The 23,585-nt window shown below is 43.1% G+C and overlaps 1 protein-coding gene across 3 annotated transcripts in view; it reads right to left on the minus strand.

Annotated features, from left to right (window-relative positions):
* Positions 1-334: 334 nt before the first annotated feature.
* Positions 335-23,585, minus strand: part of LOC139008327 (acyl-coenzyme A synthetase ACSM1, mitochondrial-like) — a 50,730-nt gene continuing 27,479 nt past the window's right edge. For all 3 annotated transcript variants that reach the window (XM_070411642.1, XM_070411643.1, XM_070411641.1), the window contains 4 exons: positions 16,644-16,771; positions 15,549-15,648; positions 14,360-14,479; positions 335-668 (listed from right to left, as the gene is read on the minus strand). In XM_070411642.1, coding sequence (XP_070267743.1) covers positions 573-668; positions 14,360-14,479; positions 15,549-15,648; positions 16,644-16,771 — 444 coding nt within the window. In that variant the 3' untranslated portion in view covers positions 335-572. The remainder of the gene's footprint in view (positions 669-14,359; positions 14,480-15,548; positions 15,649-16,643; positions 16,772-23,585) is intronic.

Below are 23,585 nucleotides of genomic sequence, written 5' to 3' on the forward strand. Positions count from 1 at the left end.
AATGAGGGACTGGGCACCTCTGGAGAAGTTGGGAGAGTCCTGTGGAACCCGGTCCCTGGAGAGCTGGTCACTCACTTGCCCACCCCGGGCCTAGGCTGGGACCCGGCGGAGGCAGGTACCTGGGCTGCTTGGAGCATCACTCCCGGAACTCTGGGTCCTGGACATCTACTGGACGTGCAGGGTCACCTGGGTACACTGGGGTGTGTGCGGGAGGCAACAGGAGCGAGAACCAGGCCCTGTGCTCTCTCCAGGGGGAGGGGGGAGTGCAAGGAGGGACCGCATTCAGCACAGGTTCATGCACACGATGAAGGCACAACGCAGGAGCACCCTGATATCGATGTCAGCACTTTATTATCTTCAGCCCCGATCTGAGCGCCCGCCTGGGCATCCAAAGGAACAAGAGCCTTGGAGGCAGGGTAGTGACTGATGTTCACTTAAAAGAACAGAAATGCAGGAATGCTGGCCGCCCTGGGCCCTTCCCCATCAGCTCAACATCCCCCCTCGCCCCGCCATGTGGGGGCACAGAGGCAGCCAGGGGTCTGCCCAAGGTCACACCCAGAAGGGATGCTGAATTACTGCCGTTGCTTCTGACCAAACTCCTTTTCCCGAAGTTCACTCCTTTTGATCTTGCCAGTGACGGTTTTGGGCAGCTCGGGGACAAACTCCACCTGGGTGAGGAGAAAGCAAACCATCCTGAGTCCTGCTGTCACTTCCTACCAGTCCCCACCCCCCCCCTTCGCCCTGCATGTCCCCCAAACAGGCTACAGCAGGCGGTGGCCTCAATGGTGGGGGCCAAGTATGTCAGGTCCTCCTCCTGACCCCCTGAAGCTGGCTGCAGCCCTGTGACGTGCTCTGACCAATGAAATGTGGGGAGTGAAGCGTGCCACCTCTCACAGGAGAGTCAGAACCTCTGAGCCTGGCCACCCTCTCTGTCCATCTCTGACAGCACCTGGCAGGTTCCTACGTGGTGGCTGCTTCAGGGTGAGCATGTGGCTGTGGGGTTCTTTGTTACAATAACATGGTTTCCCACATGGGGCACATGCCCCACAGGGGGTCAATTTGATTTTTAAGGGGAGCAATTGGAGAATGACTTATCAACAGTGAATTTTTTCCATTTCTTATGGTTCTAGGGGCCTCATATACAGTATATAAATATATATTGTGTCATAGTTATGCATTTCAGTTCTCCATTATGTTTTAAAACTTTAGTTGCTATTTTTCCCACATCACTTCATATTATTATTATTTTTAACAATTTCTTCTTCAGTACTTCAACTGTCCTTTTGTTCTTTTATTTTTCTCTTTCATGGGTGCCATGTTCTTTGGAAGCTTGTTTAGACCAGGTTAATGGCCTTTTAGGCTTCCTCCACATGAATAGGAGTTCACTTTTTGAATAATAAGAATTATATGTCACAAGGGTGGCCTCATGGTTTTAGAGATGCTTAGATGGGGCATGGCCAAAAACGGTCCTAACTGGTACTCATCCCCTGTTCTATCTCTAGGAGGCAGCAGAGCCTGACATTAAAAGCAGGAACGCTGCTGCTGTTGGAGACACGTGGTTTGAGGTCCAGCTCTGCCTGTATTAACTCTATTCTCTGAGCCTCAATTTCAACTCCGTAAAATACTTGGTTAGACCATCACAGGCTGCAGAGAGGATGAAATGAAATAATAATGCACATGAAGCATTGAATCCAGGGCCTGGCACATGAAGTAAACATTCAGTAACAACAAAACAGTTTTACAAGATGCACTGACTATAAACATTCAGACAATGTAGGAAATGTTAACTGTTGGCATCGGTATCCTTTCAAACTTTGTTTTTAAACAAATACGATAATATTATGCATATTCTCTCACAGCCTGCTTTTTGTCTTAATAATATATTGTGGTACTATTATGTTAAAAGTAAAAATCTACATCATTTTCAATTACAGGATAATATTACTTTTAACACATCATTCAATACTTTATTGGACATTTTTGTTATTTTCACACAATAGTTAAAACAAACGCAGCCCTGGCCAGCTGCCTCAGTGGTTGGAGCGTCAGCCCACACAGTGAAGGGTCGCGGGTTTGATTCAGACCAAGGGCATGTACCCGGATTGCAGTTTCCGTCCAGGGCCCCAGTTGCGGGGTGTACAGGAGGCAGCCAATTGATGTGTCTCTCTGCATCAATGTTTCTCTCACTCTCTCTCCCGCCCTCTTTCTCTCCGTCCCTTCCTCCCTTCCTTCCAGTCTTTTAAAAAATCAATGGAAAAAGTATCCTTGGGTGAGGATTGACAATAAATAAAGATGTAAACAGAAAAACAAATGCAGTAGAATAGAAAGAATAAGAATGAACTGCCACAGATGAGATTTAAAATGGCGGCAGAGGAAGTGGATGCTGCACAGATATGCTCCCAGGAGCAAACTGGTATTACAACTAAAATGCAGAAAAACTTCTGGAATAATCAACAGAAAACTCGCAGGAGAGAACCCTGATATCTGAGGATCGAAAGTGGAGACCGCATAGAGACTGGTAGGAGGGGCGGAGGCTCAAAAAGGCTGCCTGGACACCCTAGGACAGCAACTGAGGCCCCAGAGAGATAGATATCTCAGCTTTAGGGGGTGCCACTGAGAACTCTGGGGTATCTTCCCCAAGCTGGGTTCCCCAGCAGAGAGATCCTAAACTGAGGAGGGTACCCACATAACATCTGGCTGTGAAAAGCAGTGGAGTGCTATCTGCCTCACAGCTGAAAATTCAGGCACCCCCTTAAAGGGCCAATGCACAAAATTCACTGTGGAGCCACCCACCTTGTGCTCTGGCAGAGGGAGGGTGAAGTGGACTGGAGCTGTGAGAGCAGAACCCAGGACTGGGGACTCAGGGAATAGAGCTCAGAAGGCAGGCACCCTAAGTTTCCTGGGCTGGTTCATTCCCTCAAGGGGTCATCTTCCCCACATAGACATTTGCCTTGCCTGGGGGGAGACAGTTGATATACCCTATTGGCAAACACCTTGCTCTGAGGCCACTTAAGAGATTTAAAGTAGCAATTAGCCTCCAGGCAGAATCAACTGCCCCACCCTGTTGATAAAACTCTTGCCACAACTGAGGACAATCACCTGGGGGCAATTCAAGTTGGAATCCTATCAGTCTGTAGGTGGAAGCAGCCTTTGGAGGCTTTGAGTCTTTGCCTGATTGAATTAGTCAGAAATAGCCTTTAACACTGTCCTGCACTAGAGATTGAGAGGTGTAGAGGGTCTAACCCATACCTAGTCACAAATCCAAACAGACAACCAAAATGAGGAGACAAAGAAACAACCCTCAAATGAAAGAACTAGAGAATGCTTCAGAAGAAGAGATAAATGAAGCAGAGATGAGAAATTTATCTGAATTAGAGTTCAGAGTGATTATGGTAAAAAAATAAAAAGCTCAACAGCATGAAAAATATATAGTAACTATAAAAAAAGAACAGTCTGAGATAAAGAATGACATAACACAAATAAAGAACACATTGGAAGGAATACACAGAAGATTAGGGGAAGCTGAGGATCAAATAAGTGAATTAGAAGACACTCAATCACAGAACCAAAAAGAAAAACCATTAAAAAAACAGGAGGACAGCTTAAGGGAGCTGTGGGAGAACATGAAACATAACAATATTAGAATAACAGGTGTGCCAGAAGAGGCATAAAGGGAGAAAGGAATAGAGGTTTTTGAAGAAATAATGGCAGAAAACTTCCCTAACCTGGTAAAGGAAAAATCACACAAGTTCAGGAAACACAGAGAACCCCAAACCAAAAGAATCCAAACAGGCCACGGCCAGATACATCATCATTAAAATGTCAAAAATTAAAGACCAAGAGAGAATCTTAAAGGCAGCCAAGGGAAGAAAACTGTTACCTACAAAGGAGTTCCCACAAGACTGACACCTGATTTCTCATCAGAAACTCCATAGGACAGACGGGAATGGCATGAAGTGCTCAAGGTAATGGAAAGCAAAGATTTGAGACCAAGATTACTATATCCAGCAAGGCTATCATTCAAAATAGATGGTCAAATAAAGAGCTTCCCAGACCAAAAAAACCCTAAATGTAAATGGATTAAATGCTTCAATCAAAAGGTGTGGGGGCCCGTCTGGCATGGCTTAGTGTTTGAGTGTCCACCAATGAACCAGGAGGTCACAGTTTGATTCCTGGTCAGGCCATATGCCTGGGTTGCAGGCTTAATCCCCAGTGGGGGCCAGGCAGGAGGCAGCTGATCAATGATTCTCTCTCATTATTGATGTTTCTATCTCTCTATCTCTCTCCCTCTCTCTTCCTCTCTGAAATCAATAAAAATATATTTATTTTTTAAAAGGCGTAGGATAGCTGAATGGATACAAAAACATGACCCAACTTTACACTGTCTACAAGAGACCCATCACAAAACCAAAGGCACATACAGGATGAGAGTGAAGGGATGGAAAAAAAAACTTTCCATGCAAGTGGAAAAGAATAAAAAGCTGGAGTAGCAATACTCATATCCGAAAAGATAGACTTCAAAATGAAGGCCATCACAAGAGACAGCAAAGGTCACTACTTAATACTAAAGGGATGGATCCAACAAGAGGATAGAACCCTGGTAAACATCAATGCACCCAATGTAGGTGCACCAAATTATATATATATATATATATATATATATATATATATTCCAGAGTACTTTCATATAGAGATCTACAACAATACAGTCATAGCAGGGGACTTTAACACCCATCTGCTTCACCGAATAGATATTCCAGACAAAAACGTAACAAGGAAACAGAGACTCTAAAGAACACACTGGATCAGATGGATTTAATTGACATTTATAGAACATTTCAACCCAACGCAGCAGAATATACATTCTTCTCAAGTGCACATGGATCATTCACAAAGATAGACCACATGTTAGGACACAAAACAAGTCTCTACAAGTTCAAGAAAATTAAAATCCTATCAGGCATCTTCTCATATCACAGTATAATGAAATTAGTAATCAACTACAGCCAAAACCGGTTTGGCTCAGTGGATAGAGCGTCGGCCTGCGGACTGAAAGGTCCCAGGTTCGATTCCGGTCAAGGGCATGTACCTGGGTTGCGGGCATATCCCCAGTAGGAGATGTGCAGGAGGCAGCTGATCGATGTTTCTCTCTCATTGATGTTTCTAACTCTCTATCTCTCTCCCTTCCTCTCTGTGAAAAATCAATAAAATATATTAAAAAAAAAAAAAAAGAAATCAACTACAATAAAAATGCCCCAAAACATTCAAACACATGGAGGCTAAATAGCATGTTATTAAACAAAGAATTGGTTATCAATGACATCAAGAAATTTAAAAAAAACCTTCCTGGAAACAAATGAAAATGAACACACAACAACCCAAAATCTCTGGGACACAGCAAAAGCAGTCCTGAGAGGGAAATTCATAGCACTACAGGCATACCTCAAAAAACAAGAAAAATTAACAATAAACTATTCAACCCTTAAACTTAAAGAACTATAAAGAGGACAACAAGAAAAGCCCAGAGTAAGTAGAAGAAAGGAAATAATAAATATTAGAGCAAAAATAAATAACATAGATACTAAAAAAAATACAAAAAAAACCCAACGAAACCAAGAGCTGGTTCTTTGAAAGGATAAACAAAATTGATAAACCATTAGCCAGACTCATCAAGAAACAAGGAGAGAGGACCCAAGTAAAAAAAATCAGAAACAAATGTGGAGAAGTAACCACTGACACCACAGAAATACAAAGGATTGTAAGAAAATACCATGAACAACTATATGCCAAAAAGCTGGACAATGTGGATGAAATAGACAAATTCCTAGAAAAATACAATCTCCCAAAACTAAATCAGGAAGATTCAAAAAACCCTAATAGGCCAATAACAACTGATGAATTGAAGCAATAATAAAAATACTCCCACCAAACAAAAGCCCAGGTCCGGATGGCTTTACAGGGGAGTTTTACCAAACATTCAAAGAACAGCTAACACCTATAATCCTCAAACTATTTCAGAAAATCTAAGAGGGAGGAACACTTTCAAACTCCTTTTATGAGGCCTACATTATCCTAATTCTAAAACCAGGTAAAGACACTAAAAGAAAGCGAATTACAGGCCAATATTCCTGATAAACATAGATGCTAAAATCCTCAATAAAATATTAGCAAATGCATCCAGCAATAATTAAAAAGATCATACACCATGGTCAAGTGGGATTTATTCCAGGGTTGCAAGGCTGGCATAATATTGGCAAATCAATAAATGTGATACATCATATAAACAAATTGAAAGACAAATATAACACGATCAGATCAATAGATGCAGAAAAAGCATTTGACAAAAATCCAATGCACATCTATCTATCTATCTATCTAGAGAGAGAGAAAGGTAATATGCAAATTAGCCAGGATGCCTTAGGCGTCATGACCGGCTCAAGAGAAGGCTACATCACGACCAGCTCAGGAGGAGCTGCGTGCGCAGATGGGCGGGAGGAAACTGCGAGCCGCCCGCAGCCCCAGTGGCTGTGGGGAGGCTGGGGCTGGGGGGGGGGGGGGGGCCCGGAGCAGAGACACAGCACAGGGGGGCGCCTGCTACAAGCCTCCGTGGCTCCGAGCATGCCCCCAGCCCAGCGGACACACACCAGGTGGGGGTCTGCTCCGAGTGGCATATAATGAACAACATAAACTGATGAACACAAATAGAGCCAGAGCCAAAAGTTGGCGGCTGGCAGGACGGAGGTGAGGGAGAGGAAGTGAGTGAGTGAGGGGGTGAATGGAGAGTGTGTGGATGTGTGTGGTGTGTGTGTGAGGGAGGGAGGGACAGTTAAATCCGGCAGGAGCAGCAGAGGCTGGCAGACCAGGCTCTCGGGGACACCACCTCCGCGGCACTCCCCGGACTGCGGGACTCCGGCAGGGAGCCCACACCATCTTAAAGGGGAGAGCGGCCTCTTCCAGGAACTCAGCAGCACCGCCACCCAGACAGGCCTTGGACACTGCCCGGCAGCCACTCCAGCCAAAATCCTGCAGCCACACCCGCAGACTCGCGGACCCTGGGACCTCCACCGCCAAAGGAGCACAGCGCCGCCCGCAGCAGTAAGTGCAGCCTCTCCCTCCCCAGCGGCAGACCTCCGACATTGCGCGTTCATGCGTCTCCAGTGTCAGGTCTCCAAGGCACACCACTCCACAGACTTCTCTTAGGAGTCACTGGGAGCCTCGGCTGGGTGTGATTTTGTACAGACACAGGCGCACTGCCACCCAGTAGAAATCTGAATTCCCTCTGCCTGAATAACTGCCCACACACACCCAGCTGCGCAACTTAAGCGCCAGGGCCCCTCAGCGCCAGGGCCCCTCAGAGTGCATCAGAGCTCAGCGCTGGCGAACTGAACGGCCACAGTTCCTCACTCCCCCTGAGCCCATCTATCCACAGGGCACTTTGGGGAAGCCGCGGTGAGCCTCTGCTGGGTCCGATCTTGGACTAATAGGGTCGCACTCCCCTGGGAAGTAGAAATTCTGAATTCACCCATCCTGGATACCTGCCCAAAGCTTGCCAGGGCCCTTCAGAGTGCTTCAGTGCGCCTGCGCTAGCAAACTCACTGCGGGTGCTCCAGTGTGCCGCCACGGGAACGCAAGCCTATTCACCACAAGTGCACCAGCAAAATCTGAGTTTCCCCACCCCACAGCTGCAGAACTCTGGACACTGCATGTGCATGCTTTTCCAGCGTGCAGGTCTCCCAAGACCACCGCTCCACAGGCAGCCCTGGGGCCCCGCTGGGAGCCCTGCTGGTCCTGCATTTAAACAAGCAGGGGTGCACTGCTGGGCTGTAGAAATGCTGAATTCCCTCTTCTGGGATACCTGCCCACAGACACTGCAATCCAGTGGCTTCAGTGCCAGGGCCCTTCAGAGTATGTCAGTACACCCTGCTGGCAAACACAGGTGCCTCTGTGAGCTGCCGCTGGAATCGCGTGTATCCAACCACAGAGGCAGCAGCAAGAGCTGAGTCTACCCACCCCACAACTACAGAACTCTGGACACCACAGTCACGCTTTGCCAGAATGCAGGCTTCCTGAGCCCCACCACCCCAATAGACGGTTCCTGGGTGCCACTGTGAGTCCCTGCGGGGCATGCGTGATTTCAACCAAGAGCATAAGACAGCAAAAATTGGAACACCCCCTCCACGGCTGCTGACTTCTAGACACCTCAGTTGCACCTTTCCAGCTCGCTGGCCTACATCAAGAGAACCCAAATAGCCCAAGTAGGGAGCTACACTAGACTACCAAATCCAGGAGACCTGAGAGGTCACACCAGTAGCATCATACCCTAAAGAAACTGGGTAGCAAAGCAATCGAAGCTACAATTTAAAACATTACAGCAAAACATGGGAAGACAAAATAGCAACCCACAAAGGAAAGAAAAAGAGGATCACCAGAAAGGGAGTTAAATGAAATTGAGGCTACTAACTTATCAGAGAAAGAATTCAGAGTAATGGTTATAAAGATGCTCAAACGGCTGGATAACAAATACACACAACTCAATGAGAATTATAAGGAGCTGAATGAGAATGTTACCAACATGAAAAGGAATAAAGAGGAAATGAAGAACGACATGGCTGCAATAAAGAACACAATGGAAGGCTTAAACAGCAGACTGGAAGAGGCTGAGGACCGCATCAGCGAATTAGAAGACAAGGTAGGAAAAAACACACAAACACAGGGGCAACTGGAAAAAAACCTTTAAAAAGCAAGAGGAGAGCCTAAGGGAGCTTTGGGACAACGCAAAATGAAACAACATTCGCTTAATAGGGGTACCAGAAGGAGAGGAGGAGAAGCAAGGAATAGAAAACCTGTTTGAAGAAATAATGACAGAAAACTTCCTTGATACTGGCAAGAAAAAAACTACACAAGTCCAAGAAACACATAGAGTGCCAAACAAGATGAACCCCAAAAGACCAACACCAAGACACATCATAATTAAATTGGCAAACACCAACGACAAAGTAAGAATCTTTTTTTTTTTAAAATATATTTTATTGATTTTTTACAGAGAGGAAGGGAGAGAGATAGAGAGTCAGAAACATCGATGAGAGAGAAACATCGATCAGCTGCCTCCTGCACATCTCCTACTGGGGATGTGCCCACAACCCAGGTACATGCCCTTGACCGGAATCAAACCTGGGACCTTTCGGTCTGCAGGCCGATGCTCTATCCACTGAGCCAAACCGGTTTCGGCCAAAGTAAGAATCTTAAAGGCTGCCAGAGAGAGACAGAAAGTTACTTACAAGGGATCTCCTATTAGAATATCAGCTGACTTCTCAACAGAAACACAGCAGGCAAGAAGGGAATGGAATGAAATATACAAAGTGATGTAAAGCAAGGGAATGAATCTAAGAATACTATACCCAGCAAGGGTATCATTCAAAATTGAAGGTGGAATCAGGAGCTTCACAGACAAAAAAGGGCTAAGAGAGTTTATTACCACCAAACCAGCAATGCAAAAAATGCTAAAGGGACTGCTGTAAAAAAAAGAAACAGAAAGACAAGAAGAAACACTAACATTAAGAATAAAAATGACCATAAACAAGTACTTTTCAATAATAACATTAAATGTAAATGTATTAAATGCTCCAATCAAAAGACATAGGGTAGCTGAATGGATAAGAAAACATGACCTATATATCTGCTGTCTGCAAGAGACTCACCTCAGAACAAAGGATTCACACAGACTAAGAGTGAAGGGATGGAAAAAATTTTTTCAGGCAAATGGAAATGAGAAAAAAGCTGGGGTTGTGATACTTATATCTGACAAAATAGACCTCAAAGTAAAGGCCATAACAAGAGATAAGGAAGGCCACTACATAATACTAAAGGGAGCAATTCAACAAGAAGATATAACTTTGGTAAACATATATGCACCCAATACAGGAACACCCAAATACATAAAACAACTTCTGGAAGGTATCAAGGGAAGGGAGAGATCGATAGCAATACAGTCAGAGTAGGGGACTTTAATACCCTACTGACACCACTGGATAAATCCTCTAAACAAAAAATCAGCAAAGAAACAGCAATCCTAAATGACTCACTAGATCAGATGGACTTAATTGACATCTTCAGAATATTTCACACCAAAGCTAAAGAATATACATTCTTCTCCAGTGCACATGGGACATTTTCAAAGATAGACCATATATTAGGACACAGGCAAAGTCTCTTCAAATTCAAGAGAATAGAAATCATAACAAGCATCTTCTCAGATCACAATGGCATAAAATTAGAAATCAGCTACAATAAAAACATTGGAAAAAATCAAACAATTGGAGGCTAAATAACATGCTATTAAGCAATGACTGGGTTACCAGAGAGATCAAAGAAGAAGTAAAAAGCATCCTGGAAACAAATGACAATGAAAACACAACAATCCAAAATCTATGGGACACAATGAAAGCAGTCCTGAGAGGGAAGTTCATAGCTCTACAGGCCTACCTCAAAAAACAAGAAAAACTGGCAATAAATGATCTAACCCTACACAACTCAAAGAGTTAGAAAGAGAGTAACAAGAAAAGCCCACAGTATCCAGAAGGAAGGAAATAATAAAGGTCAGAGCAGAAATAAACAACATAGAGACCAAAAAAAACACAAACAAAAACAATACAAAAGATCAATGAAACCAAGAGCTGGTTCTTTGAAAGGATAAACAAGATTGATGACCTTTAGCCAGGCTCACCAAAAAACAAAGAGAGAGGACCCAAATAAACAAAATCAGAAATGAAAGAGGTGAAGTAACAACTGACCCTACTGATATACAAAGGATTGTCAAAAAAACTACGAACAACTCTACTCCAATAAACTGGACAACCTTGACGAAATGGACACATTCCTAGAAAAATACAAGCTACCAAAACTCAATCGGGAAGAATAAAAAAACCTGAATAGGCCAATAACTACTGATGAAATTGAAACAGTAATCAACAAGCTTCCAGCAAACAAAAGCCCTGGACCAGATGGCTTCACAGGGGAGTTTCACCGAACATTCAAAGAAGAACTAAAGCCAATCCTTCTCAGAATATTCCAAAAAATTCAAGAGGAAGGCACACTTCCAAGCTCTTTCTATGAAGCCAGTATTACCCTAATCCCAAAGCCAGATAAAGACACCACAAAGAAAGAGAATTACAGGCCAATATCCCTGATGAACATAGATGCTAAAATCCTCAACGAAATTCTAACAAACTGGATCCAGCATTACATTAGAAAGATCATACACCATGACCAAGTGGGATTTATTCCAGGAATTCAAGGCTGGTACAATATCCACAAATCAATAAACATGATACATCACATAAACAAGTTAAGAGACAAAAATCACATAATCATATCGATTGATGCAGAAAATGCATTTGACAAAGTCCAACACCCTTTTCTGATAAAAACACTCAGCAAAGTGGGAACAGAGGGATCATACCTCAACATAATAAAAGCCTTATATGACAAACCTACAGCCAACATCATACTCAATGGGCAAAAACTAAAACCATTTCCCTTAAGAACAGGAACAAGACAGGGATGCCCACTTTCACCACTCCTGTTCAACATAGTACTGGAAGTGCTAGCCAAAGCAATCAGACAAGAAGAAGAAATAAAAGGCATCCAAATTGGAAAAGAAGAAGTAAAATTGTCATTATTCGCAGATGACATGATACTATACTTAGAAAACCCTAAAGACTCCATCAAAAAATTATTAGATGTAATAAATGAATTTGGCAATGTAGCAGGATACAAAATTAATGCCAAGAAATCTATGGCATTTTTATACACCAATAGTGAATTTACAGAAAGAGAAATTAAGAAAAAAATCCCATTTACCATCACACCAAAAAAATTAAGATACCTAGGAATAAACTTAACCAAGGAGGTAAAAGACCTCTACACCTCTACCCAGAAAACTACAGGACATTGAAAAAAGAGATATAGGAAGAAATAAACAGATGGAAGAACATACCGTGTTCATGGATTGGTAGAATCAACATCATTAAAATGTTTATTACCCAAAGCAATCTATAGATTCAATGCACTCCCCATTAAAATACCAACAGCATATTTCACAGATCTAGAACGAACACTCCAAAAATTCATCTGGAATAAAAAAAAAACCCCGAATAGCTGTTGCGATCCTGAGAAAGAAGAACAAAGTAGGAGGGATTTCAATACCAGATATCAAGATGTATTACAAAGCCACTGTTCTCAAAACTGCCTGGTACTGGCACAAGAACAGACATACAGACCAATGGAATAGAATAGAGAACCCAGAAATCGACCCAAACCATTATGCTCAATTAATATTTGACAAAGGAGGCAAGAACATACAATGGAGCCAAGACAGTCTCTTCAATAAATGGTGCTGGGAAATTTGGTCAGACACATGCAAAAAAATGAAACTAGACCACCGACTTACACCATACACACAAAAAACTCAAAATGGATAAAGGACTTAAATGTAAGATGGGAAACCATAAGATTATTAGAGGAATCCACAGGTAGCAAAATCTCAGATATATGCTGAAGGAATTTCTTCACTGACACAGCTCCTAGGGAAATGGAAACTGAAGGGAAAATAAACAAATGGGACTGTATCAAAATAAAAAGCTTCTGCACAGCAAAAGAAACCATCAACAAAACAACAAGAAAACCCACTGTATGGGAGAACATATTTGCCAATGATATCTCCAATAAAGGTTTAATCTCCAACATTTATAGGGAACTCATACAACTTAACAAAAGGAAGATAAACAACCCAATTAAAAAATGGGCAACGGACCTAAATAGACACTTTTTGAAAGAGGGCATACATAAGGCTGAGAGACATGAAAACATGCTCAAAGTCACTAATCATCTGAGAGATGCAAATCAAAACCACAATGAGGTACCATCTCACACCTGTCAGAATTGCTATCAACAAATCAACAAATGACAAATGCTGGCGAGGATGCGGAGAAAAAGGAACCCTCGTTCACTGCTGGTGGGAATGCAAACTGGTGCAGCCACTGTGGAAAACAGTATGGAATTTCCTCAAAAAACTAAAAATGGAACTTCTATTTGACCCAGAAACCAGAAACACCAATCAGAAAGGATATATGCATCCCTATGTTCATAGCAGCACAATTTACAATAGCTAAGATCTGGAAACAGCCAAAGTGCCCATCAGCAGATGAATGGATTAAAAAACTCTGGCACATCTACACAATGGAATACTGTGCAGCTGTAAAAAGGAAGGAACTCCTACCATTTGCAACAGCATGGATGGAGCTAGAGAGCATTATGCTAAGTGAAATAAGCCAGTCAGAGAAAGATAAATAGCACATGCTCTCACTCATTTGTGGATTATAATGACCAACATAAACCGATGAACAAAAACAGATGTAGAGACAGAGAAGCATCTATCAGATGCTCAAAACTCAGAGGGGAAGCAGGGGAGGGTAGGGCTGATGGGGAAAGATCAACCAAAGGACTTGTATGCATGCACATAAGCATAAGTGATGGGTGTGGACAACAGGGGGTGAGGGAGAGGGCAGGATTGGGGGGATGAGGAGACATTGGGGGGATAAGGACACATTTGTAATATCTTATTCAATAAAGGGGGAAAAATAGAGCCAGAGAAAAGAAATATTTTAGAAGATAATAGAAGTAATCCTGTTATTGGCAGATTTTTAATATTGCCTACAACTTTTGTGATATTATACTATGTTAGCACAGTTTTGGTAATATTATTATGTTTAAAATCTTTTTTCTCTGGAAATAATAATGTTTTTTCACATAATATATTATATTTAAAATTATGTTTCTTGAAACGTTGTTTATTGCATATAACATTATTATATTTAAAATCGTCTTCCTTGAAATATTAATTTATTGCATGTAAAGGGCTAATTATTTTGTATCTAAAAAAAAGAATCGACTGCATGTTCTAAGAATAAATATAATTTTGTTAACACTTGTTTATTGTGTACATAAGTATTAACTGACAGTATCGAATGTATTTCTTAGTATGAATCACACTTAGGAATAGTTAGAAAGCTGCTGATTTGGATGTCTTTTTCAAATTTTGAAGGATGTTAAATAGCCTCCTTGGATAGCTTTGGGCACTAGTCTGATATTTTTTGCCCTCAGGGTAATGTGCAGCACGTTTTGGGGTCCGACCCAGAATAGAGGTTCCATCCTATTCAGTTGGCTGGATCCACCCCTAAGCTGAATTGCTTCTTCTGCAGAGAAAAATGCTCCTTCTATGTTCTGTTTCAGCATCTCCCGGACACCTGACCAGACTTGGGGCAGCAGAGCAAGGAAGGGAGCGAGCATCGGCCCCACTCACCTTCCTCGGGTACTTGTACGGGGCTGTCACTGCCTTCACGTGCTCCTGCAGTTCCTTGGCGAGCTGGTCCGGGTCATGGGACAGAAACTGTGGGGTCAGGACAATGAAGGCCTTCACCACCTGCAACGCAGAACCAGAGCCCGGCCTCAGGGTGAGTGCCACCCAGTTCCCTGGTTTAAAAGTAAGTGTTTATGCAACGAATGGCAAAGCAAGCTAACACCTGAGCCTTTGGAAAAGCTCAAGGCCAGGTTCAAATCCAAATGCTTCCAATTTCTCCTCTTTCCCTTGCGAAATCACTTAACCTCAAATTCCTTCTCCGTAACATGCGCAGAGTACAGGTTCATCCCATGGAGCTGAACATGGTGGCCTTATGTTCAGATTCCATGAGATGATGCACATAAAACATGCACCCAGTGTAACTTTATTATTCTCCCCAGCATCATTGTTTTCATCATCATTTTTACCACTAATGTATGTACAGTTCTGTGCCTGGAACCTTGTGGGTATTTAATAATTGTTGGTAATTTATTGATCTTATTATTTTTATTTTTTCAGTAGTTGTTGATTATTTTTTAAAAAAATACGTTTTTATTGATTTCAGAGAGGAAAGGAGGGGGAGAGATAGAAGCATCAATGATGAGAGAGAATAATCAGTCTGCTGCCTTCTGCACCCCCCCGCCCCCCACTGGGGATCTAGCCTGCAACCTGGCATGTGTCCTGACCAGGAATCACACCTGGTTCCTGAGTTGACACTCAACCACTGAGCCACACAGGCTGGGCTGCATTTATTGCTTTTATATTGTTATTTATGTCCCCATTTAATTGCACAGGTCTTGTACATAGTAGATGCTCAATAAATCCATTGAATGCATTGGAAACAGAGTGCTCAGATTTCCATCCTGGCTCCAGCACAGTGCAATCCGGGCAAGTTATTTAACTTCTGTATGCTGTCTCTTTGTCTATTAAAAGGTATAATAAGTTAGAGTCTCTAACTCAGTAGGTTGTGGTGAGGGTTAAATGAGCCAGCTCACCCAGTATCTAGTCAGGATGTCACGGATGATGCCACAGTGCCTCCTGCTGCCCACACGGTGTAAGTGCGCCGCGCACACCAACTGCTCTGGAAGTTTCTCCTGCACCAGCCTTCCAGTGCCCACAGGCAGACCCCATGACCTCCTGTCCTGCTCCTCACCTGCCCTCGGATCGGGTCCGGGCTGCTCACCACAGCTGACTCAGCCACCGCTGGATGCTCAGCCAGGGCGTTCTCCACCTCTGCCGGCCCAATGCGGTACCTGCGGGACCAAGGGTTCCTGCTCTGGGTCTGAGCAGATGCCAGGGCTGCAGTGACCCAGGCCTCCAATCCCATGTTTGGGAGTCACAGCTCCCCTGGGCACAGAGGGCAACCTTCACGAGAGCCAGAGGCCTGTGAAAAGGCGCTGCAGTGGGACCAGGATGTGAAGACCTGGGCGTTCCAGGCTCAGATGCTCCCAGGTCTCCCCTCACTGCCTCTGGAGGGCGGGTGGGGGTGGAAGGCTGTCCTCCTGGGCTGTGGGCGTGGCACCAGGAGCTTCCCAGCAGGACTCTTACTGTACTCTTGGAAGCCTCAGACTTTGTCTTAAACGTTTGGGTAAATTCTGTCCCACTACATCAGCATCTCATTTAGAAATTTAAAAAGTAAAACTAACTTAATTTCCCTAATGCATCCAAGGGAAGTTATTACTTGTGTCACTTTTTCTCCCTACATCACCTAAGCGGTAGGGACAACAGATTGGGGGCCAGACTATGTCAGTTCAGATCTGGGCTTCTCCCTGCAGTACCTTGGAAACTTTCAGCAACTTAGTTCACTTATCAGTGACTCAGTGTTCTCATCTGTAAAATAGGCACAATAATGGCATCTACTGGGTTAAGCAAAGCACAGAGGAGTGTACTTTCACACAGTAAGTACTCCACAAGCTTAGCTGCTATTGTTGTTGTTCTGTGACATGTGTCCCATTAATTAGAGGAACACAGAGAATGATTTCCCCCAACCAATGGGGACAGATAAGGGCTCAAATAAGGCCTCCCTTCCCAATCCTATATCCCCTCTTTAAATTGCACGATGTCTACTGTGGTTGCACTTCCAGGCCTTCTGGACCTTTATTTTGATGTTGGGGGAGATGCACAGATACCCCCGGCCAGGGCCCTGTAGACATGGCTGCGTCAGGAATAGGCTGAGGGTCCATCCCCAGTGCATGGAGGAATGGTGAAGCAAGCTAGAGCTGCCAGGCCCCAGGTCAGCCACACCTACCCAGAGGCGTTGATGATGTCATCGTCCCTCCCCAGGAACCAGATGTAGCCCTCTTCGTCAATAGTTGCTTTGTCCCCAGTGTTGTAAAAGTCCCCACACTCCACTTTGGCTGTCTTCACTGGGTCATTCTGCAAAGAGAACGTCGCTCTTATTGAAGGCTGTGAGATTAGAGATGTTTAGCTGCAACCTGGGGCTCAGATCTGCGTTTGAATCCTGCTTCTCACTCCACCAGGCACCTGTGCAACTTTTGTAATCTCTCTGAGTCTGTTTGCTGTATATGCAAACACTCAATGCATGCTACTGGTCAATTAATGCACAAAACACATTGACAATTGATATCAATATAACACAGTAGCTGAACAGATGGAAGGTGTCAATAAACATTTGCTAAATGAATTTTCTTCCCTAAGTACTATCTCATCTCATCCTCAAAGAAAGCTTGTGGCCTTGGCCAGTGTGGCTCAGTTGATTGAGCATCATCCCATGTACCAAAATGTTGCCAGTTCACTTCCTGGTCAGGGCACATGCACAGGTTGTGGTCTCCGTCCCTAGTACGGGGTGTGCAGGAGCCAGCTGGTCAATGTTTGATGAAATAATGGTAGAAAACTTCTCTAACCTGGTGGAGGAAAAAGTCACACAGGTTCAGAAGGCACAGAGAACCCCAAGCAAGAAGAACCCAAACAGGCCCATGCCCCGACACATCTTAATAAAATGCCAAAAATTAAAGACTGAGAGAATCTTTTTTAAAAAAAAAAAAAAGAATATATATATATATATATATATATATATATATGTGTGTGTGTGTGTGTGTGTGTTTGTTTGTGTGTATATATATATGTGTGTGTGTGTTTGTGTGTATATATATATGTGTGTATATATATATATATATATATATATATATATATATATATTTTGCCCTGACCAGTTTAGCTCAGTGGCTAGAGCGTCGAACTGTGGACTTAAGAGTCCCAGGTTTGAGTCCGGCCAAGGGCATGTACCTTGGTTGCGGGCACATCCCCAGTAGGGGGTGTGCAGGAGGCAGCTAATCCATGTTTCTCTCTCATGGATGTTTCTAACTCTCTATCCCTCTCCCTTCCTCTCTGTAAAAAATCAATAAAATATATTTAAATATATATATATATTTTTTATTGGTTTCAGAGGGAAGGGAGAGGAAGAGAGAGATAGAAACATCAATGATGAGAGATAATCATTGATGGGCTGCCTCCTGCATGCCCCCCACGGGGGATTGAGCCCACAACACGGGCATGTGCCCCTTGACAGGAATCAAACCTGGGACCCTTCAGTCCACTGGCTGACGCTCTATCTACTGAGCCAAACCAGCCAGGGCAAGACTGAGAGAATCTTATAGGCAGCAAGAGGAAAGCAAACTGTTACCTACAAAGGAGCTTCCATAAGGCTGACACCTGACTTCTCATCAGAAACTCTATAAGCCAGAAGCGAATGGGATGAAGTCCTCAAGGTAATGGAAAACAAGGATCTGAAACCAAGATCACTATATGCAGCAAGGCTATCATTCAAAATAGATGGTCAAATAAAGAGCTTCCCAGACAAAAAAAAAAAAAAGCCAGAGGAGTACATCACCACCAAGCCAGCAATAGGGCAGTGGTTCTCAACCCTCTGGCCCTTTAAATACAGCTCCTCATGTTGTGACCCAACCATAAAATTATTTTCATTGCTACTTCATAACTGTAATGTTGCTACTGTTATGAATCGTAATGTAAATATCTGATATGCAGGATGGTCTTAGGCGACCCCTGTGAAAGGGTCGTTCGATCGCCACAGGGGTCGCGACCCACAGGTTGAGAACCGACGCTATAAGGACTGCTCTATTGAGAAGGAGAAACAGAGAGAAACCTACACATACAGAATTAAAATGGTAATAAATAAATACCTATCAATAACCCTAAATATAAATGAATTAAATGGTCTAATCAAAAGGGATAGGATAACTGAATGGATACAAAAATATGAGCCAACTACGTACTGTCTATAAGATTCCCATCTCAGAACAAAAGACATACACAGAATGAGAGTGAAGGAATGGAAAAAAAGTTTTCCATGCAAATGGAAAGGGTGAAAAAAAAGCTGGAGTAGCAATACTGATATCTGACAAAATAGACTTCAAAATGAAGGCCATCACAAAAGACAACAAAGATCACTACATAATACTAAAGGGATGGATCCAACAAGAGGATAGAACCCTGTTAAACATATACGCACCCAATACAGGAGCACCTAAATATATTTAAAAAACTGCTAGAAGACTTTAACGGAGAGATTGACGACAATACAGTCATAGCAGGGGACTTTAACACCCTGTTGACTTCACTGGATAGATTTTTTAGACAAAAACGTAACAAGGAAACAGTGACTCTAAAGGACATACTGGATCAGATGGATTTAATTGACATTTCTAGAACATTTCACCGAAAAGCAACAGAATATACATTCTTCTCAAATGCACATGAATCATTCACAAAGATAGACCACATGTTAGGACACAAAACAAATCTCTATAAGTTTAAGAAGCTAGAAATCATATCAAGCAACTTCTCATATCACAGTGGAATGAAATTAGAAATCTACTACAGTAAAAACACCCCAAAACATTGAAACACATGGAGGCTAAATAGCATGTTATTAAACAAAGAATGGGTTACCAACGACATCAAGAAATAAATTTTTAAAAAACCTTCCTGGAAACAAATGAAAGTGAACACACAACAACCCAAAACCTCTGGGACACAGCAAAAGCTGTCCTGAGAGGGAAGTTCATAGCACTACAGGCACACCTCAAAAAACAAGAAAAATCAGCAATAAACTATTTAACCCTTCAACTTAAAGAACTATAAAGAGGACAACAAGAAAAGCCCAGAGTAAGTAGAAGGAAGGAAATAATAAAGATTAGAGTAGAAATAAATAACATAGAGACTAAAAAAAAAAAATACAAAAAAATCAATGAAACCAAGAGCTGCTTCTTTGAAAGGATAAAGAAAATTGATGAAGGGACTAGAAAATGGCGACCAGCAGGAAGGTAGGGAGGGAGAGAGTGTGAGAGTGCAAGGAAGTGATAGAGGAGTGTGTGGATGTGTGTGGTGTGTGTGTATGAGCTAGGGACAGTTAGACTCTGCAGGTCTTCTAAGGGGCTGCTAAATCGGGCAGTCTTAGGCGGCGGAGTCCCGCTCCCTGCGCAGACACTCCTGGGCAGCAAGCCCAGGCACAGCGACCACGCCATCTTGGGAAACAGAGCTGCTTGAGACTAGGATCCTGGCCTCAGCACCACCCAGTCTGATCTCAGACGCATACCAGGACCCTGCAGCCACTGGGGACAGAGACCAGCGACCACAGCAACAGACCTGAGGACACCAAAAGTTCAGAAATCCCTGCAGCAGATCCTTGAGTAACAGAGCCCATCCCCCCTTCCCACAGGCTTGCTGGCAGCGCCAGAGTAACTGATAGACCCACCCCTTGCTGGGGCTTCAGCTGTGCAGGAACTTTGGCCTGGAAGTGCGCGAGCACCTTGGAACTGATCCTACGCGCAGTGCCAGCTTTGGAGCCCTGGGCTGGGAGCGCGCACTGTCGGCTTCGGAGCCCTGGGCTGAGAGCAAAAGCTCGCGCGCACCACCAGGAACTGATCCTACGTGCACTGCGGCTTCGGAGCTCTGGGCTGGGAGCAATCGCGCAAACGGGAATTTGTCCACATAGTACAGGCCCAGGGGCCCGTTTCTCTGGGCAGGAGGCAGCACCAAGCACCAGTGACTTGACTGTGTATCTTATCACCTGCGCCTGAGATCCTGATTCCCTGTGCATTCATACTAAGAGCCAGTGAATCCAATTCCTGGTGCAAGGGCACACAGGGACCCTGATTCTCAAGGCGAGGTCGCGCGAAGCAACAGAGGCTCTGATACTGGACTCTTGGGGAACTCTGACTCCTGGCGCATGCTAGGGGGCTCTGGTTTTCAACACGCTCCAGGGAGGTCTCTATTTCAGCACAGTGCAGGCAGGGTCCCTAATTCTAAGAGCACATACGAGGCCACATTGAGCACTGGCAACACTGACACAGAGCGAGCCTGGTTCCCACCAACCAACAACAACCACACATCTTAGTGTCAGAGCTCTTCAGTGACACTAGGGTGGTGGGAGGCTCCCACTGCACACAGCCCAGGCCCACGCAACTCGACCTTTGAACCATCGGGAGATACTCAGAATGAAGAGACGACACAACACCCAGAGGAAAGACAATGAGGAATCACCAAGAAAGGAAATTAATGAAGTTGAAGCGTGCAACATGACAGAAAAAGAATTCAGAATAATGGTTGTACAGTTCATTCACCAGATGGATGAGAAAGTCAACAACCTATGCAAGACTCAGGAAGAAATGAAAAGTGATATAGCTACAATCAAAAACACCATGGAAAGTTTCAACAGCAGACTAGAAGAAGCAGAGGACCAAATTAGTGAGTTAGAAGATAAGGCAGAGAAACAAGCTCAATCTGAACAGCAACTGGAGAAAAAAAATAAAAAACAGGAGGAGAGCCTAAGGGAGCTTCAGGACAACATGAAATGAAGTAACATACGCATAATAGGGCTGCAAGAAGGACAGGAAGAGCAGCAAGGATTAGAAAATCTATTTGAAGAAATAATGACAGAAAACTTCCCAGATATGGGGAAGAAAAAAGTTACACAAGTACAGAGAGTCCCAGGCAAGATGAACCCCAAAAGACCCACACAAAGACACGTCATAATAACGATGGCAAATGTACAAGACAAAGAGAGAATCTTACAGGCTGCAAGAGAGAAACAGAGAGTTACCTACAAAGGATCCCACATCAGATTATCAAACGATTTCTCAACAGAAACACATCAGGCCAGAAAAGAATGGACAGAAATTTACAAAGTGATGCAAACAAAGGACTGAATCCAAGAATACTCTATCCAGCAAGGCTATCATTCAAAACTGAAGGGGAAATAAGAAGCTTCACAGACAAAAAAAGGCTAAGGGAGTTCATCACCACCAAGCCAGCAATGCAAGAAATGCTAAAGGGACTGGTGTAAAAAGAAGAAATAAAAAGCCCAGAAAGAAAACAGCCACAAAAAAATAGAAATGGCTACAAACAAGTACCTTTCAATAATAACTTTAAACGTAAATGGACTAAATGGTCCAATCAAAAGACATCGAGTGGCTGAATGGATAAAAAAACATGACCCATACATTTGCTGTCTACAAGAGACCCACCTCATTAGAAGGGACTCACACAGACTGAAAGTGAAGGGATGGAAAAATATCTTTCAGGCAAATGGAAATGAAAAAAAAGCTGGGGTAGCAATACTTATATCTGACAAAATAGACCTCAAAGTGAAGGCCATAACCAGAGATAAGGAAGGCCACTTCATAATACTAAAGGGATCAATACAACAAGAGGACATAACCCTGATAAACATATATGCACCCAATGCAGGAGCACCCACATATATAAGAAAACTCCTGGAAGATATCAGGGGAGAGATCGACAACAATACCATCATAGCAGGGGACTTTAATACACCACTGACATCACTGGATAAATCCGCTAGACAAAAAATCAGCAAAGAAACAGCAATCCTAAATGACTCACTAGATCAGATGGACTTAATTGACATCTTCAGAACACTTCACCCCAAAGCCACAAAATATACGTTCTCCTCAAGTGCTCATGGGACATCTTCAAAAATAGACCACATATTGGGTCACAAACAAAGTCTCCCCAAATTCAAGAAAATTGAAATCATACCAAGCATCTTCTCAGACCACAAGGGCATAATATTAGAAATAAACTACAATAAAAACAACCCAAAATACTCAAACACTTGGAAACTGAATAGCATGTTATTAAATATTGATTGGGTTACCAATGAGATCAAAGAAGAAATTAAAAACATCCTGGAAACTAATGACAATGAAAACACAACAATCTAAAACCTATGGGACACAATGAAAGCAGTCCTGAGAGGGAAGTTTATAGCCCTACAGGCCTACCTCAAAAAACAAGAAAAAATGGTAGTAAATCATCTAAATCTACAGCTCAAAGAATTAGAAAGAGAGCAACAAGAAAACCCCAGAGTGAGCAGAAGGAAGGAGATAATAAAGATTAGAGCAGAAATAAATGACATAGAGACCAAAAAAAAATACAGAAAATCAATGAAACCAAGAGCTGGTTCTTTGAAAGGATAAACAAGATTGACAAACCTCTAGCCAGGCTCACCAAGAAGCAAAGAGAGAGGACCCAAATAAACAAAATCAGAAATGATAGAGGCGAAATAACAACAGACCCCACAGAAATACAAATGATTGTTAAAAAATACTATGGACAGCTCTACTCCAACAAACTAGACAACCTGCAGGAAATGGACATATTTCTAGAAAAATACAACATTCCAAAACTCAATCAGGAAGAATCTAAAAATCTCAACAGGCCAATAACTATGGAAGAAATTGAAGCAGTCATCAAAAAGCTTCCAGCAAACAAAAGCCCAGGACCAGACGGCTTCACAGGGGAGTTTTACCAAACATTCAAGGAAGAACTAAAACCTATCCTCCTCAGACTACTACAAAAAATCCAAGAGGAAGGAACACTTCCAAGCTCATTCTATGAAGCCAGCATCACCCTAATACCAAAACCAGGTAAAGACAACACAATGAAAGAGAACTACAGGCCAATATCCCTCATGAACATAGATGCCCAAATCCTCAACAAAATCTTAGCAAATCGGATCCAGCAGTACATCAGAAAGATCATACACCATGACCAAGTAAGATTTATCCCAGGGATGCAAGGATGGTACAATATCCGCAAATCAATAAACGTGATACATCACATAAACAAATTGAAGGAAAAAAACCACATAGTCATATCAATTGATGCAGAAAAAGCGTTCGACAAA

This window comes from Myotis yumanensis, unplaced genomic scaffold (assembly GCF_028538775.1).
Source record: "Myotis yumanensis isolate MYYU_CA2020_CCGP unplaced genomic scaffold, mMyoYum1.0.hap1 SCAF_4, whole genome shotgun sequence".
Lineage (NCBI taxonomy): Eukaryota > Metazoa > Chordata > Mammalia > Chiroptera > Vespertilionidae > Myotis > Myotis yumanensis.